This window comes from Mus pahari, chromosome 2 (genome assembly GCF_900095145.1).
Source record: "Mus pahari chromosome 2, PAHARI_EIJ_v1.1, whole genome shotgun sequence".
In the NCBI taxonomy this organism is placed as follows: Eukaryota; Metazoa; Chordata; class Mammalia; order Rodentia; family Muridae; genus Mus; species Mus pahari.
In genome coordinates, this window is record NC_034591.1 from 38749191 (window position 1) to 38766114 (window position 16924).

General features: G+C 36.9%; 1 protein-coding gene across 1 annotated transcript in view; it reads left to right on the plus strand.

Annotated features, from left to right (window-relative positions):
* Cftr (CF transmembrane conductance regulator) overlaps positions 1–16924 on the plus strand; it is a 148114-nt gene that overhangs the window by 34506 nt on the left and 96684 nt on the right. The window contains exons 3-4 of the mRNA XM_021190745.1: positions 306–414; positions 10815–11030. Coding sequence (XP_021046404.1) covers positions 306–414; positions 10815–11030 — 325 coding nt within the window. The remainder of the gene's footprint in view (positions 1–305; positions 415–10814; positions 11031–16924) is intronic.

The window sequence follows — 16924 nt, forward strand, 5'->3', positions numbered from 1 at the left end:
CTTTCTCCTCTATCAATTTCAGTGTCTCTGGTTTTATGTGGAGTTCTTTGATCCACTTAGACTTGAGCTTTGTACAAGGAGATAAGAATGGATCATGAAACTGGACAGAGTGATTTCCTGGAAGACCATCAGATTGTGCCAAATATCTATTAAGCAGTTGGTACTACAGCAACTTCACAAGGTTTTGTCTCTTACATCATGGTTAATCTCCTTGACACTCATGGGACAGAAAGTATGAAGGGAGATAGAGCAGCTCAGATATTTGCACCTGCAGCTCACTGGTTTCATTTTCTTATTCTTTGCAGAGAATGGGACAGAGAACAAGCTTCCAAAAAGAATCCCCAGCTTATCCATGCTCTTCGGCGATGCTTTTTCTGGAGATTCTTCTTCTATGGAATTTTGCTATACCTAGGGGTAAGGTTCTCACTTGTAAATATAATGTTGCATATTATTAAGATATAATCATAGTTTTGTAATTATAGAAAGGTGGGGGCAATCTTGTAAACAAAGGTTTTTATTGTTTTTTGTTTAGTATTTGTTTTCATTTTTTATATAAGATTTTACTACAAGTCTAAACACAAATGACTGAAAACTCTAGCAAAGATAAGTGGAAAATTTTAAAATGTAGGTCTCAATTGATAGTTCAAAATTAAAATGGATCCAAAAAGCAAATTACTTGTTTTAAAATTATGCTCATTTATGAATCCAGATTATAATGCCTTAACAGTATATGAGGTTACTGGCACCTTTACTTTTCTGTATTAAAAAAGAGAATGTTAAAAGGCAATCTCATGCCAAGAGTAAGACTCCATTCATTCAACGATACAGAGGAATGTTTATGATATTTTCCACTCAGATAGATAGATAGAATTTTATAAAGCAATATAGAGTAATATTTATGGTATTTTGAAAATATATATGCATATATATATGTATAGATAGAATTGTATAGAGTAATGTAGAGTAATATTTATGATATTTTGAAAAGATGCACACACATGCACACACACATATATGAGCAAGAGAGAGAGTGAGCGAGAGAAGAGAGAGAGAGAGAGAGAGAGAGAGAGAGAGAGAGAGAGAGAGAGAGGAGAGAGAGAATGTTTACAAATGATGATAAAAAATTTTAAATGAGGCGGTGATGTGCACTTAGAATGAATTTTGTCAGCAGCCTATGTCTTCATCATTGTAAAGAGAATAGAAGTCTGGGAACCTGGGCTCTGTGCTGTTTAAGAACTTTGGATATATCCCAGATGTGCTTAGAAATGGTTATTGTTTTCTGTGTCATGGGAGCATCACTTTGAAGCTTGGTCATAGCCTGTAAAAGGGGGAAACAAGTGGAAAATGTGTTGAGTCTGCTGTACCAACTCAGCACAATACTGCCTTGGGGTGTTATGTTTCATCTGGGTTGACTTGCATTGTATTTCTTCAGGTCTTTATCCTCAGCTAGCATCGGCTTTGGTTTTTCCTCAAATGCTGTATGAACCACATGCAGTCATGTTACTTAAATAATTTTATTTTATCCTGTCCCAGAAAAAGTCATTAAAAATTTATCTTGATAAAATTGACTATAATTACTCTAGAATCTTTTCTAGGGCTATTATTTTCTAGAAGAAATTCTTCTGGTCTTTCTTAATCCACATATATGTATGAACATAAATGTATAGATGAATTTCTTTTTAAGTAAATTCATGCATATTATATTATCACATATTTCCACATAGATTCATATATTATATTCACATATAATAAATAATGTATTGTATATATTATAGATCTGTAATTTAATGGTGGTTCTATAGATCTATATATGAAAGACAGGATTATAAAAAGATAATATAATTTCTTCTAGTAGAATATGTATTATAAAATGCATATATAAACACATAAAGATATACACAGAAGAATGAGTTATCTTTGTTTATTAGATATTTTCTTTATTTACATTTCAAATGCTATCCCGAAAGTTCCCTATACCCTCCCCCTGCCCCTGCTCCCCTACCCACCCAATCCCATTTCTTGGCCTGGCATTCCCCTGTGCTGGGTCATATAAAGTTTGCAAGACCAAGGGGCCTCTCTTCCCAATGATAGCCGACTAGGCCATCTTCTGCTACATATGCAACTAGAGACACGAGCTCTGGGGGTACTGGTTAGTTCATATTGTTGTTCCACCTATAGGGTTGCAGCCCCCTTCAGCTCCTTGGGTACTTTCTCTAGCTCCTCCATTGGGGGCCCTGTGNTCCATCCAATAGCTGNCTGTGAGCATCCACTTCTGTGTTTGCCAGGCACTGGCATAACCTCACAAGAGACCACTATATCAGAGTTCCTTCAGCAAAATCTTGCTGGCATGTGCAGTAGTGTTTGGGTTTGGTGTGTGATGATGGGATGGATCCCCGGGTGGGGTTGTCTCTGGATAGTCCATCATTTTGTCTTAGCTCTAAACTTTGTCTCAGTAACTCCTTTCATGGGCATTTTGTTCCCTATTCTAAGGAGGAATGAAGTATCCACACATTGGTCTTCCTTCTTCTTGGTTTTCTTGTGGTTTGCAAATTGTATCTTGGGTATTCTAAGTTTCTGGACTAATATCCACTTATCAGTGAGTGCATATCTAGTGACTTCTTTTGTGATTGGGTTACCTCACTAAAGATGATATCCTCCAGATACATCCATTTGCCCAAGAATTTAATAAATTCATTGTTTTTAATAGCTGAGTAGTACTCCATTGTGTAAATGTCCCACAGTTTCTGCATCCATTCCTCTATTGATGGACATCTGGGTTCTTTCCAGCTTCNGGCTATTATAAATAAGGCTTCTATGAACATAGTGGAGCATGTGTCCTTATTACCAGTTGGAACATGTTCTGGGTATATGCCCAGGAGAGGTGTTGCTGGATCTTCCGGTATAGTATGTCCAATTTTCTGATGAACCGACAGACTGATTTCCAGAGTGGTTGTACAAGCTTGCAATCCCACCAGCAATGGAGGAGTGTTCCTCTTTATGAGTTATCTTTTAAAGATATCTTTCAGGTCATTTTTATCGGTGAGCATACCCAGAGCATTTGAAGATATTTTCAGTTGAGATCTCCTTGTGAGTAGACATTAAAAACAGGGAGATGCAGTAAATATGACATAACCGATGCCATTGCTTTGCTGTTGTGTGTTCTTCCTGGGCATTTTCTTCTTTCTGTTAAATATACAAAGATTACTGAAACAGATATATACAGTTGTACAGATAAAGTTAGAGGGACATACATTCAGGATGTGTTTATATTCTTGGTCTCTGTAGGCCATGATAATTATGGCATAACAATTATTTAGTTGGTTTCAGAACTGATAGAAAAATAAACAGTATAAAAAAATGCCTTCAGCTGTGAAAGGTTAAGAAAAGGGAAATGCCATCACAAAGGACCTTATTTTTACAACAGTGATGCAATTTTAAAATCATATTAGCAATGGTACATCCCTACTAACTGTGGACTTGTTTTTTCTTTATCTGATTCTGCACCCAGACCTAACATGGCCTTTAATATTTAAGACTTCGAGCAGACAAGAGCAACAGGCTGCAGAAAACCTAAGTAGGAGAATGGAATAGATTTGAAGACATTGATGTGAACCCACACACCTATGGTCACTTGATCTTTGACAAAGGAGCTAAAACCATCCAGTGGAAAAAAGACAGCATTTTCAACAAATGGTCCTGGTTCAACTGGCAGTTAGCATGTAGAAGAATGCAAATTCATGCATTCTTATCTCCTTGTACAAAGCTCAAGTCCAGATGGATCAAGGATCTCCACATAAAACCAGATAAATTGTAACTAATAGAAAAGAAAGTGAGGAAGAGCCTCAAGCACATAGGCACAGGGGAAAATTAAGGATAATCTAAGGGAAGCTAAGTAGAGGGAATCTGTAAGCGTATTACTGACAGACTGTGATCATCAGAGAGAATTCACAGGTGTACACTCAGAAGTATTTTTGATTCCATGTTTCCATCACTACATATAGGTATCATTAGTTCAGATTAAATCAGGACATTTTTTTAAAGCCCAGAAAGCTAAAGGACATGAAGGCTGGTTCTCACAATGCCACAGTTCTTATATTCCCCAGACTGTTATAAAAGAGGATCTGTCTCTCATACTTAGACAAAGACAGGCTTTTGAATCCAAGCCCCCTGCTCCTGAAGCAAGAGTGTTTGGGGTAATTCTGCTCATGCGTGGGCTCTGCCTAGGGCACTTTATCTTCCTACATCCCCTCAGCATGGGTGCTCTCAGCAAAGCTTCTAGAGGCCTGCTATCTAGGATTCACTTCTCTCTGTCCCATTCCTGGGAACACCCATAGCGGGTGGCTTCTCTGGATTCAGCTTTACTCACACCTGAACTCTCCATAAGCTTGTTGCAGCTCAAGTGTTTATTTATTCTCCTTGTAAAGCCACCACCCCATCACTAAGACACATGGTTCCACAGAAAAGGTCTTCCCTAGATCCTGTAACCAGAACACTGAAGATGATAGCATCCTTTTTGAAAAGGATAGAAGTTTTACTCATCTTACAGTATGTAACTCCAGATCATTTGACACTTCCTCCTCCATTTTCTATGGGAATATTTGCTTAATGAAAGGAAGGGAGAATATTCTTTTACATAGTGTTCAACTGCTCTCCTCTTAATGTCTTGTGAATGTTGTTCTATGCCATTAGATGTTCTCCTCCTGATTAGGAAATCTTCTATTTGTACTTTAATACATGGAATAAGTTCCAAGTTATTTTAAATTATTTCAGTTTTATGGCTAGTGAAAGTAGTCCTTCAATATAAAACAAATTAGATAACAAACTAAATCTTGCTACAACTTCTAGACTTGAGATACACAAATATAGCTAGAAAACATAAGTTTCTAGTACTACAGTGGAAATTTGAGTCTTTACCACCAATTGATATTATCATCATCTTCGAAATGCTGTATTTCTAGGTGAAAAGAGTACATTATTATTACCAACATTAATTTTGGTTCTTAATAATTTTAAAATGCCTTTTATAGTCATTATGCATTTAAATATGTTTGTATGTGAGAATTGTACTTTTATTCTATTTTTATTTTGTTATGTTTCTCTGTTTAATATTAGAATAGTTTCCCTAGACTTTTATGGACCTATAACTTTATTCTAGTAATTTTAACTAATTTTTGAGATAGGGTCCTACTATGTAACCCTGGTTGTCCTGGTTTGTCCAGAATTTACTCTGTAGCCCATGCAGTTCAGAAATCACAGAGAACTAAGTGCTTCTGGCCCCTGAGCACTGGAATAAAGGCATGGGGCACCACATGTGGAAACATTCTTATTTTTTAGCTATTTTAATTTTAATTTCTGCATATGTATATAATCTTTTTTGTTTTGTTTTATGCTTTTATTCAGAGGTATATAAAACTCAAATATTATACAAGGTGCTGATATTTTTGGTTTTATATTAATTTTATTGTTTCTAGATTTACTTATTTGTGGGTAGATATGTGCATCTGCATGTCTCTATTTTTGCCAGATATGTGCTTGTGCCACATATCTGAGGCAAAATGAAGTAGGTTTTTTTGTTCCCTGGGCCTTGAATTACAGACAGTTGTAATCTACTTTATGTGGGTTCTGGGAACCATACTCAAAACTCAAGTCCTCTAGAAAACCCCAATCCTCTCAATCTCGGAGCTGTCTCTCTAGCCTCCGTTTGTGTGTTAGTATGTCATGTTTACATTTACATATCTGTGCCACTTAGAATTTACCTTCTCCACTGAATGAAGTTCAATGCATTATAAGTTAAATTGTTATATATATTTGGGTCTTTCACTGGAATTTTTAGATAAATCAGTATACTTTCTTTGACCTGTGATATGTATACATGTATGGTTTAATATCCAGTAGCTTAAATCTTCATATTATTTTTATTCTTCAATGGTTTCAATTAGAATTTATTCCTAAATGAAATTCAGAATAATTTTATTAGGCATACTCACTAAGAATGTATTGTATATGTCATAACACCTGTGACAATATAAACAGATAGCCAGTATCCTGGTGCAAATTTATTTTTAAAATATACTTAAAATTTTTATGTGATTACACTAATCTTACAAAATAGATTAGGTGAAACATCATCTTTGTAATATGTAGATTTTTTTAGTTCAGTTGTTTTTTTAAAATGTACTTAATAGTTTCTGGAATCAATCACATACTAATACAAGTGCTTTTCACTTTTTATATAATTCATAGCTATCATTTTTCTCATTAAATTATCTTAGCTAGACGTTTCAGAATAATGTTAGGTGGTCATAGTAGTCAGGATTCTTTTGCTTTCCTTCTTCCAACACTTGTGTTTATCAACTATTCCTGATTCTGGAGGAAAGCCTTTCTTAGATTAACAGCAATGTTTCCATTCAGCTTTGTAGAAACTTTAACCAGATACAGATACTGTTTATCACATTAGTTATTTGATTGTTACTGTGATATTCACAGCTTGTTCAGTAGTATATTAGTATCTTGTTAATTGAGTTCTTGGTATCATCAGCCTTAATATTCTAAATGTAACCATATATAAAATGTGCTTACAACAAGTGAAGGTGATATTATTACTTAGTGGCTGCACAAGACAGAGCAGGAAACTCTTAAACCTCACATGCCAGCAAAGCAAGCTCTCCTGAGCTAGATCCCCAGGCCTGCAAAATGCTGTCTTTTTTTTTTTTTTAACGTATAAAGATAAAGTCCATATAATTTAGCTGCAAGCCTGAGTCTGCCCTTCTGTTTCTGTCTGAACTTTTTCCTATGGTCTGAGTATGTACTCAACACAGACTTACCTGTCTGTCTCTAGAAACATATGATTATTTGCCAGGTACAATGGAAATGGTTTAAGGGTATGTATGCATCTACAGTGACTTAGAGCTCTGTTCTGGAAGTGCATTCAGGCGTTCCCTGGTAGGCTGCTCTGAGAACTGAATTAGTCCCACCATGACTGCAAGTCCTTTAGCTAGTTTTGACATGGCCACTTACCCAGATGACACGTGGTCTTTTAGTGGGAAGGAAATGTATAGAGACCGGCTTGGAATTCATAATAATCGTTTTGCAGCCTTCCTAGATAGGATTATGGTCATGTGTCAGGACTCCTGGCCCCAGATGGTCTTTTGGACTCACAGTGTTGAGTTCTGTATCTCTCTTAGCAGGGAAAAAAACCCATCTATGGTCATGGAAAGAAATGGACCTGTACCATTAGGTATTACTGAGCCTCTGCATAGTACTCCACGACTCAGGTCATACTTCCAGGGATGATGTTACAGGAGAGAACCTTCTAGGTAACCAGAGTTTTCCAGTAAGAAATGTCCAAACAATAGAAGTGACTGAGGTGATGCAGAATAAATATACTGGCATAAGAATAATAAGGAAGAAGTCATGAACTCGTGAGGGAGTCAGATGGGACATGGATGGAGTTGGAAGTGAGAGAGTGGTGAAATGATTGTTTCTGTGTGTGTGAAATATTCATGTATGAAATTCTCAAAAATCTATGGAAAAATTGGTATTTGAGTTTTGTGATCCTGAATTTAGTGTTCTTATTGTTTTAAACAGTATTAAGCTTATTTTCTAATGAAAACAATAAGAAACTTATGTTTTGATTTATGCCTGATAAAATTGTTAAAATACTTCATTGAATATTATCTTATTTAAAATAGTTTTACTTTTTTTTCTATTGGATACAATTCTATTTGGAGTAGCATTTCAATGTGGTGAAAATGAGGGAATTTTTATTTTGGAAAATAGTCTGAGCGGCAGAGGACGTGCAGCTCATATGAAAAGGGATGTGCTTTATAGATTAGGCTAGGTATCAGTTACAGTTTTTCTTCACACTTAAAAAATGTCATGTGGCTCTATGAATGGTCCCATTGTAGTTAGAGAACGTGATACATAAAAGAGATTCGGAGGAAATGATAGAAGGAGAGAGTCTAGAAGTGCTGGTGTTGTCCTTGAGTACTATGTGGAAGTGAGGTTTATGCTGTGCTCTACAGACCATCTTGTCATTGAAATTTTCCCGTAAAGAAACAAGCTGTATCCTACTGTGTGAATATATGCTCCTCCAGAGTAATACTGTCAGTGTCCTTATGAGATGACTTGCATTGTTGAAAAGATGAGTATGACTTGTTAGTTGAGGCAAGATGAGATCTAACTCTTTAGTAGCAATATGTAAAATAGGCATGCCATTTAAAATATTGAAAGCTATAATTGCTGTATTAAATTGCAATCAAATAAGCAAATAAGTCTAGTATGATAAAGTAGGCTATTGAAAACTGTAATGAAGTTCTAACATTAGCAAACAGAAGAAAAACACTTAAGCTTATTACTTACAACTTGAAAAAAAAAAAAAAACCCTGTGTATTTATAATAGCCAGAAGCTGGAAAGAACCCAGATGTCCCTCAATAGAGGAATGGATACAGAAAATGTGACACAATGGAATAATACTCAGCTATTAAAAACAATGAGTTCATGAAATTCTTAGGCAAATGGATGGAACTAGAAAAAAATCATCCTTAGTGAGGTAACCCAATCACAAAAGAACACACATGGTATGTATGCACTCACTGAGCAGTGGATATTACCCCAGAAGCTTGGAATACCCAAGATACAATTCACAGGCCACATGAAGCTCAAGAAGAAGGAAGACCAAAAGTGTGGGTGCTTCAGTCCTTCTTAGAAGGGGTAACAAAATAATCGTGGGAGCAAATACACAGACAAAATTTGGAGCAGAGCCTGAAGGAAAGGCCATCCAGAGACTGCCCCACCTGGGGATCCATCCCATATGCAGTCATCAAACCTAGACACTATTGTGGGTGCCAAAAAGTGCTTGCTTACAGGAGCCTGATATAGTTGTCTCCTGAGAGGATTTGCCAGAGCCTGGCATATACAGAGGCAGATGCTTGCAGCCAATCATTGAACTGATCACAGGATCCCCAATGGAGGAGTTAGATAGAGAAAGGACTGAAGGAGCTGAAGGGTTTTGCAACCCCATAGGAAGAACAACAATATCATCCAACCAGAGCTCCCAAGGTCTAAACCACCAACCAAGGAATACACATGGAGGGCCTCATGGCTCCAGCTGCATATGTAGCCTTGTTGGGAGAAGAGGCCCTTGCTCTTGGGAAGGTTTGATGCCCCAGTGTAGGGGAATGTGTGGGTGGGGAGGAGGGAGTGGGCGGGCGGGTGGGTGGGTGGATAGGGACACACCCTCATAGAAGCAGGAGAATGGGTGTTGGGATAGGGAGTCTTGGGAGAGGGAATACGTTAAAGGGGATAGCATTTGAAATGTAAATAAATAAAATATCCAATAAAATAAATTATATCTAAGCCATATCACCCTGAATGTGCCTGCTTAGTCTCTAATGTAATTCAATATCTAAATATGTTAAAGATGTGTAGCTATGTGATAAAAATATGATACATATGTAATATGATGTACAATAAGAAATATTTTAAATACTTTTTAAAAAATAAGTTTTATTTATTAGATGACTCAAACAATTGGCATATTATATCTAGGTAAGAGGTTAGAAATTCTTTTTGATACCTCCCTTTTCATTTGGAATAATTCAAATCCATTTCAACCCTGCATGTAAAAGGAAAGAATTATATCTCATCTTTGTGATTATCTTGGAAGCTTTTTCAAAGGCTTGAATCTTCTTTTATATGCAGAGCTTTGAATTATACTAATATGAAATGAAGTACTGTATATAAAGTAGAGAATGAACAGCTACATAAAGGCAATGATCAATGACAGTTAGGTTGTTACTAATTCCCTGTGGGGATGAAGGTGATGTACAAAACATGGTCATATTCTGGGACTGGTGGGGCAGGTAGTGTTGGCACTTGGGATCTGGAAAAGACATTATAGAAAACAAAGAAAAGCAAATTAACAGTAAAAATTTGGCATCACATCTATATTAATCTTCTTTCAAGATTTAGCCCTAAGTTCTATTTTACTAAGTTATCATAAAATAAAAATTGGGAGATGATGTCTTTTTCTAATTCAAAGGCCGTTTATCTAAATGGAGGGTTTCTGGGTTCAAATCCATCCATGTACATTTTGAAGGGATGATAAATTGGTTGAGCAGCTTGGTTGGTAATCAGTTTTGGACTATTGAAGTTTATGGGTTCGTTGGAAACTGGCCCAAGGTAGAGTGCTCTAGTGCACACCTTCACTGATGCCCGGTCCCAGCTCTACACTGGCAAAGGGAAGGAACAGGACCTGTGCGTGGCTGGCTTTAAATACCAGTGGTGCTGGCATGCTCCTCCTTGCTCCAGCTCCACTCAGTGGTGGTCTTGAGAAGCTGTTCCTCCTGAACATAATACCATGGCTCAAAATACTTAAAGAAGTTCATTTTGAAATTTCTCAGTGTCTTGCTTTTCTTGGCCTCCATTTCTTCATCTGTCTGCATAGTGAAAACAGTTGCTACATAGACCGAGAGTTGTGAAATCATCTGACATATTTTAGGAATAGTTTGTGACATGTAGCTGTCACTAACTAATATACCACTTCATCGAGTACCCCTTTACAATAGTTACTATTCCTGTAGGTTTTAGTGAACACCTCACACAAAGTTGTCGCTAAATGATTTTTGCTGTAAACTACTAACCACGTCTTATTTCAGAGTATGCACAAAGACACTATCAGCAGTTTCATAAATTGTCTGACCTTATCTGTAAAATTATTTTAAATCCTTTGTAAAGATAAAATTTTCATAACTAAAATGTGAGGGTATTTTAAGAACAAGAAATGAAATTTAATCACTGCTTTCTCCTGCAGGAAGTCACCAAGGCTGTCCAGCCTGTCTTGCTAGGAAGAATCATAGCATCCTATGATCCAGAAAACAAGGTGGAACGCTCCATTGCCATTTACCTAGGCATAGGCTTATGCCTTCTCTTCATTGTCAGGACTCTGCTTCTGCACCCAGCTATTTTTGGCCTTCATCGCATTGGAATGCAGATGAGAACAGCTATGTTTAGCTTGATTTATAAGAAGGTAATACTTTTTGGAAGATGTTATTTGGTCTTGTTTTACTAATTCAGTGCTGGAGATTAAATTCAGGATTTCTTGTATGCCAGGCAAGTTCTTTGCTGAGTTTTCTGCCCTGCACAGTCTCAGGTATTCTACCTGACATGTCTTCAGTGCCCTAAATGTGAGCTTGTACAAGAATAGGTGTGAATACTTATTCCTGTTTTAGGTGCCTATGAAATAAATGGCAGGTACAAGTATTGTTCTCAGTTATCTATCCTTCATAATGCAAAGTGATTCAGGAGACTGTTATTAAATACCTTCTGTAAATATAGATATATTGCAGATGTCTTATTTTAGGGGAAGGATTTGAATAGTTTTGTGGGGTTTTTTTAATTGTCACACAAAATAGACAAGTGTTATAGCGGTAAGCTAAATCACCATCAGTTTTTTTGAATCCACTTTTTTCAGTTAAAATGACAAATAGTACAAAACTCACTGACAAAATATCATCCTATGATAAAATGCTATCTACTTTTGCTACCAATAATATATCACTGTTAATGATAACCTAAGCAATACATTCCCCACCTTAGCCAGCTGCCACAGATGGTGACAGTGTCACAGTGGTGACACTCATCCACCTCCACCGTCTTACTTTGAGTTTGATTTTTTGTCATCCAGTGAATTCTGAAACTTTATAACATTTTTGAAATAGCATATACATTGAGATCATATGAACTTACTTTGCTTTTCTGCATTCATTAGTTAGATAAGAGCCTAGGCTTTCTAGGAATTATTTAAATAGATTCAAATGAACATTAAACCTCCCTGCACTCCAGCCAGCCACCTGCCAAACCAAGCAGCCCTCTGACCAAGACAAAGACTCTGCTCTCTGCAGGACCTAGCCTGGAACCCCCTCCTGCCCTGTGGTGACATGTGGGTGTGCGCAGTCAAACTCCCCACGGCTGCCTCACCTAGTGGCCCGAGCCCTGGTAGGATGTGGGATCCCACTTTTTTTTTTATTAGATATTTTCTTTATTTACATTTCAAATGTTATCCACTTTCCTAGTTTCCCCTCTGAAAATCCCCTATCCTCTCCCCCCTCCCCCTGCTCCCCAGCCCACCCAGTCCCCCTTCCTGACCGAGGATTCCCCTATACTGGGGCATAGAACTTTCACAGGACCAAGGGCCTCTCCATGATGACTGACTAGGCCATCCTCAGCCACATATGCAACTAGAGCCATGAGTCTCTCCACATGTTTTCTTTGATTGGTGGTTTAGTCCCAGGGAGCTCTGGGGTTACTGGTTAGTTCATATTGTTGTTCCTCCTAGGGAGCTGCAAACCCTTTTAGCTCCTTGGGTCCTTTCTCTAGCTACTTCATTGGGGCCCCTCTGCTCTGTCTAATGGATGACTGAGCATCCACTTCTGTATTAGTCAGGGACTGGCAGAGCCTCTCAGGAGACAGCTATATCAGTTTCCTGCCAGCAAGCTCTTGTTGGCATCTGCAATAGTGTCTGGGGATCCCACGTTTTAACCCACACCTAAATGTTGTCTTAAATTTTGATAAAACTCAAGTCATTTCAATGGCGCCAATCTGTGTATGTGACTTTATTGCTCTACCAAGTGATCAAAGAAAGATATATTGGTGGTATTTAGATATTACCCTTATCTTTGCTATTTTCTTTCTTTAATACACATTGTATATATTTGGCTTATAAGGGCCATGGGTCTGAAATTTACCTCTAAGAAGTAATCCATTATACCGCCACAGTACTTACTCAATGTCAGTTGTGTTATATCTTGATAGTCATACGTTATTGCTTAAAAAACACTTTTATGAAAGCAGAGAACAAAAAGAAGTCAGAGTTTAATTCAATCTCTTATGCTACAAAATCATCAGTTCATAAGTTTCAAGAAAACATGAATGAACAAAAATTTTAGAGATTATTTAGAATGCAGAATCTATAAACTTGCTATCAAAGAAAATTGAATATACTTTAATAAATATTTGTTAAAAGTACTTATAATAAAGATAATAACTAAGCATATATATATATTGCACTAATGAATTATTTAAATGTGATCTAATTTTATCTACCCACAAGTTTCTACTATAGTTGATATTATCTTTCTTTTAAGGAACCCAAATCCTATAAAGAAAGAACATTGAAAAAAAGATACTTCAAAACTTCAAAATAGATACGTAACAGTCTTGGAAAGTGGTTTCCAAGTAATTAGGTAGAACAAAAGTATGGAAACATAATATTGAGGCAAAGGACATATGAAGTAAAATAAAGGGGATGGTTAATTTGTAATCAAGTCCTTAGAGACATTAGTGAAGAATTTGAAGCTGTTACATATATATTTCTCTCTCAACATCACCTGCTTGTGATCGATGTTCAATTAGTTTATCTTACAGACCACATTTGCCTTCCATATATTGGCTCATCACCAAAGAGTATGAGTACATCTTCATGGTTCTCTAGTTGGTCCCTAATTGCACTTTGTCTTTGCTTGTCCCATAGCATATATCCTTTCCCCTATCCATAATGTTTCAGGTTCAAGGCAAGGACACATAGGATCCTTCCAACAATATCTACAATTTATAGTAGAGAAATCCGCTCCCATTAAAATTTTGAAACCAAACTTGTTATGCTCAAAATAATGAATACAAACACAAGCTGAACTTTGCCCATCAATTTGAAGATTACCAAAATAACTGAATAAATATTTACTGTGTGCTATGGATAAAGCTCCATAGCCTGTGCATTACTTTATCTGACACTGAAATTCCTTCTAAACACATGTAATCTACCTCAGTGGGTTCTCCCTCTCTTCTTACTGCTCTAATAATATTTTGTAGTTACCTATACTCATTCCTTCTTCATCTTTGCTTCTCTAAATATATCTATTTCATAGTTTTATCTCTATAAAATCTTTCATATTTTTATCCAAATTTTGAGCCCACTCTACATTCTGCCTTAACTAATTTATCATATTATCTATATGATACACACATGCACACACACACACACACACACATAATTTTTTTAGGTTGCTCCCAGGCAAGAATTGTATCTCAATAAATACTAATTCCCGATACATACAGAACAATGGTTTACATCTATTAAATACTCAACAAATATGGGATGAGTTGAAACAAATATAAAATGGGTGCTTTGCTGCCAAAGCCATCTAACAGAAAATAAGTTACTAAATTTCACCAGGCAAAGGATTACTCTATTTCATGATCATAGTTTATCTAATAAGTTAAAACATTAATTTATAGATAAATAAATAAATATGCTTTTAATCAGTGATCTTTCATGTTTTTTCCTTTGTAATATTTGAAGACTTTGTTTTGTTAACATAAAAATACTGAATCAGTTATTAATATACTTTTGTTGAATTTAAGTACTTTTATTCTAAAGAATTAGTGAAGGGCTTTATGAAAAAATAAAGACAAGGATTCACTGCCTTAGGTTCCATCTTTTATTTCTAAATTTTCAATTTTTTATTGTTTGACATCTTTAAATGGTTACATAATTTTAGTTATCTGTATCTTCAGTTTCTCTCTCATTCCCTGTCTTCCTTCTCTGGAACTCATCATAGCAAGTACTCTCCTACTTTAATGCCTTTTTGCATGCGCACCATTAAGTTTAATAGGAGCATGGTTGGAATGATATTTAGTGGAGCAAGGAAAGCTTATATATATTGCAGACATGAGAACAGAATAGGATAAGTCCTCCCTAACAACCATGAATCTGCCTCATCCATCCTAAAATGTTTCACCATGTACTCACAACCCCAGGTCTAATGGGTTCATGGTTGTAAGTGATATGTCCTGTAGCAAAGATGTGTGTCTACTGTGTATCTTTCTCCAGGTCAGCTCTTAAATTCTTCATGCCCTCACTTCTGCCATGTTCTCTGAAACCTTCCCATTTATGAAAAATATTCTGTTACTACGTATTTGCCACTGGTTAGGTTTCTGCAGTCACCAGGACCCACTGTAGTAAGAAACTTTTCTGATAACAGCCGGGTGCAAGCTCTAATCTGTGGTATAAACATGAGTAGTGAGAAGGTAGCTTCATAGCATGACCATTTAGCAGAATAACAGTTACTTGGATACCTCGGTAGTCAAAGACCTCCACAGTCAGAGACATAACCAAGGTTACAGAACCAAATATAAGTTCCATTTGTGGAGCAGGCCATAAATACAATCAGAAAGCAGATAGTCACCACCATAAGAATCAAGGGACCCTGATATAGTGGCCTCTTGTGAGACTGTGCCAGTGCCTGGCAAACACAGAAGTGAATGCTCACAGTCAGCTATTGGATGGAACACAGGGTCCCCAATGGAGGAGCTAGAGAAAGTACCCAAGGAACTGAAGGGGGCTGCAACCCTGTAGGTGGAACAACAATATGAACTAACCAGTACCCCCTGAGCTTGTGTCTCTAGCTGCATATGTAGCAGAAGATGGTCTAATCGGCCATCACTGGGAAGAGAGGCCCCTTGGTCTTGTAAACTTTATATGACCCAGCACAGGGGAAGGCCAGGGCCAAGTAGTGGGAGTGGGTGGGTAGGGGAGCAGGGGCTAGGGGGGTGGTATAGGGAACTTTCGGGATAGCATTTGAAATGTAAATAAAGAAAATAATAATAATAATTAAAAAATAAAAAAATCATACTGCTGATACACTAGAGAACACATTTTACAAAGGTATGTGATTAATATGGCTTACAGTCACAGCTGGGTGAGGCTGGTGGCGCTTCCCCAGCGACTTGCATATGCTGCCTCGGCACTCTGAACCAGTAAGGAGGAAGCTTACAGTTTAGCTCCATGCCCTGTGACTGTAGCATACAATACTTTTGACAATAAGTTTTTACCATCAAGTTCTGGTAGGCAGCCAAGAGCACTGGGAAGAGCCCGTGTTTGGGGCACCTCTGAGATCCCCCTTGTCAGTCACTCATAGGGAGGTATCCCCTACCCAGCACTGGAACTTTTGTATGATTATTCATGGTATCTAAGAGGAATAGCATCTAAAAGAATACCTCTATTTAAGCTTTTTAAAGTTTACATATATTTCTTAGAACTGTATAATAGTACAGTACTCAAATGGTAAATTTTGAACTCAAATATGTATAGTTTTTATCCAAGTTCAACTATTATTAACTAATTTCTCAAGGCATGATATATGTTATAGGCAAGACACACTAATAATAATGTTTACAAATCTCTATATTAAATCATCTTGATAATTGTAATTTGGGACACACTTCATTATCACATAGGATGACATATGTTTCCTTCAATTATCGTTGACAGAGAAAGATTGAGTAAATGAGTCTCTGCCAGTGTATTTCTGTATGCTGATTAGATTGTATTATTGCGGGGTTGGAGAGATGGCTCAGCGGCTAAGAGCACTGACTGCTCTTCCGAAGGTCCTGAGTTCAAATCCCAGCAACCTCATGGTGGCTTACAACCATCTGTAATGAGATCTGACACCCTCTTTTGGTACATTTGAAGATATAATAATTAATAAATCTTAAAAAGTAGATTGTATTGTTGCAAAATCTATCCCCACCTCATAGTCCCACGTGGAACTCCATTCTGAGAAAGCTAGTTTAGTTAAAACTAGGAAATGCCATTTTGAAGCCACTCAACAGAGAATGACTCAGCCACCCAAAGTAGAGGGAAGATGACTGTCTACCCTACTCCCTTTGAACTCTCCACTTCGCTTGGACCACTGGACACAGCTCACCTGTCCTATGAACCTGGCTGTCTGACATGAAAGCATTTATAAAGTCATAAGATGGTACTTTTTAAAGTAAGCTTATCAAATAGTTGTTTTTAAGGTGCCTTTTCATATATCTTTAGTTTTATATATATATATATATATATATATATATATATATATA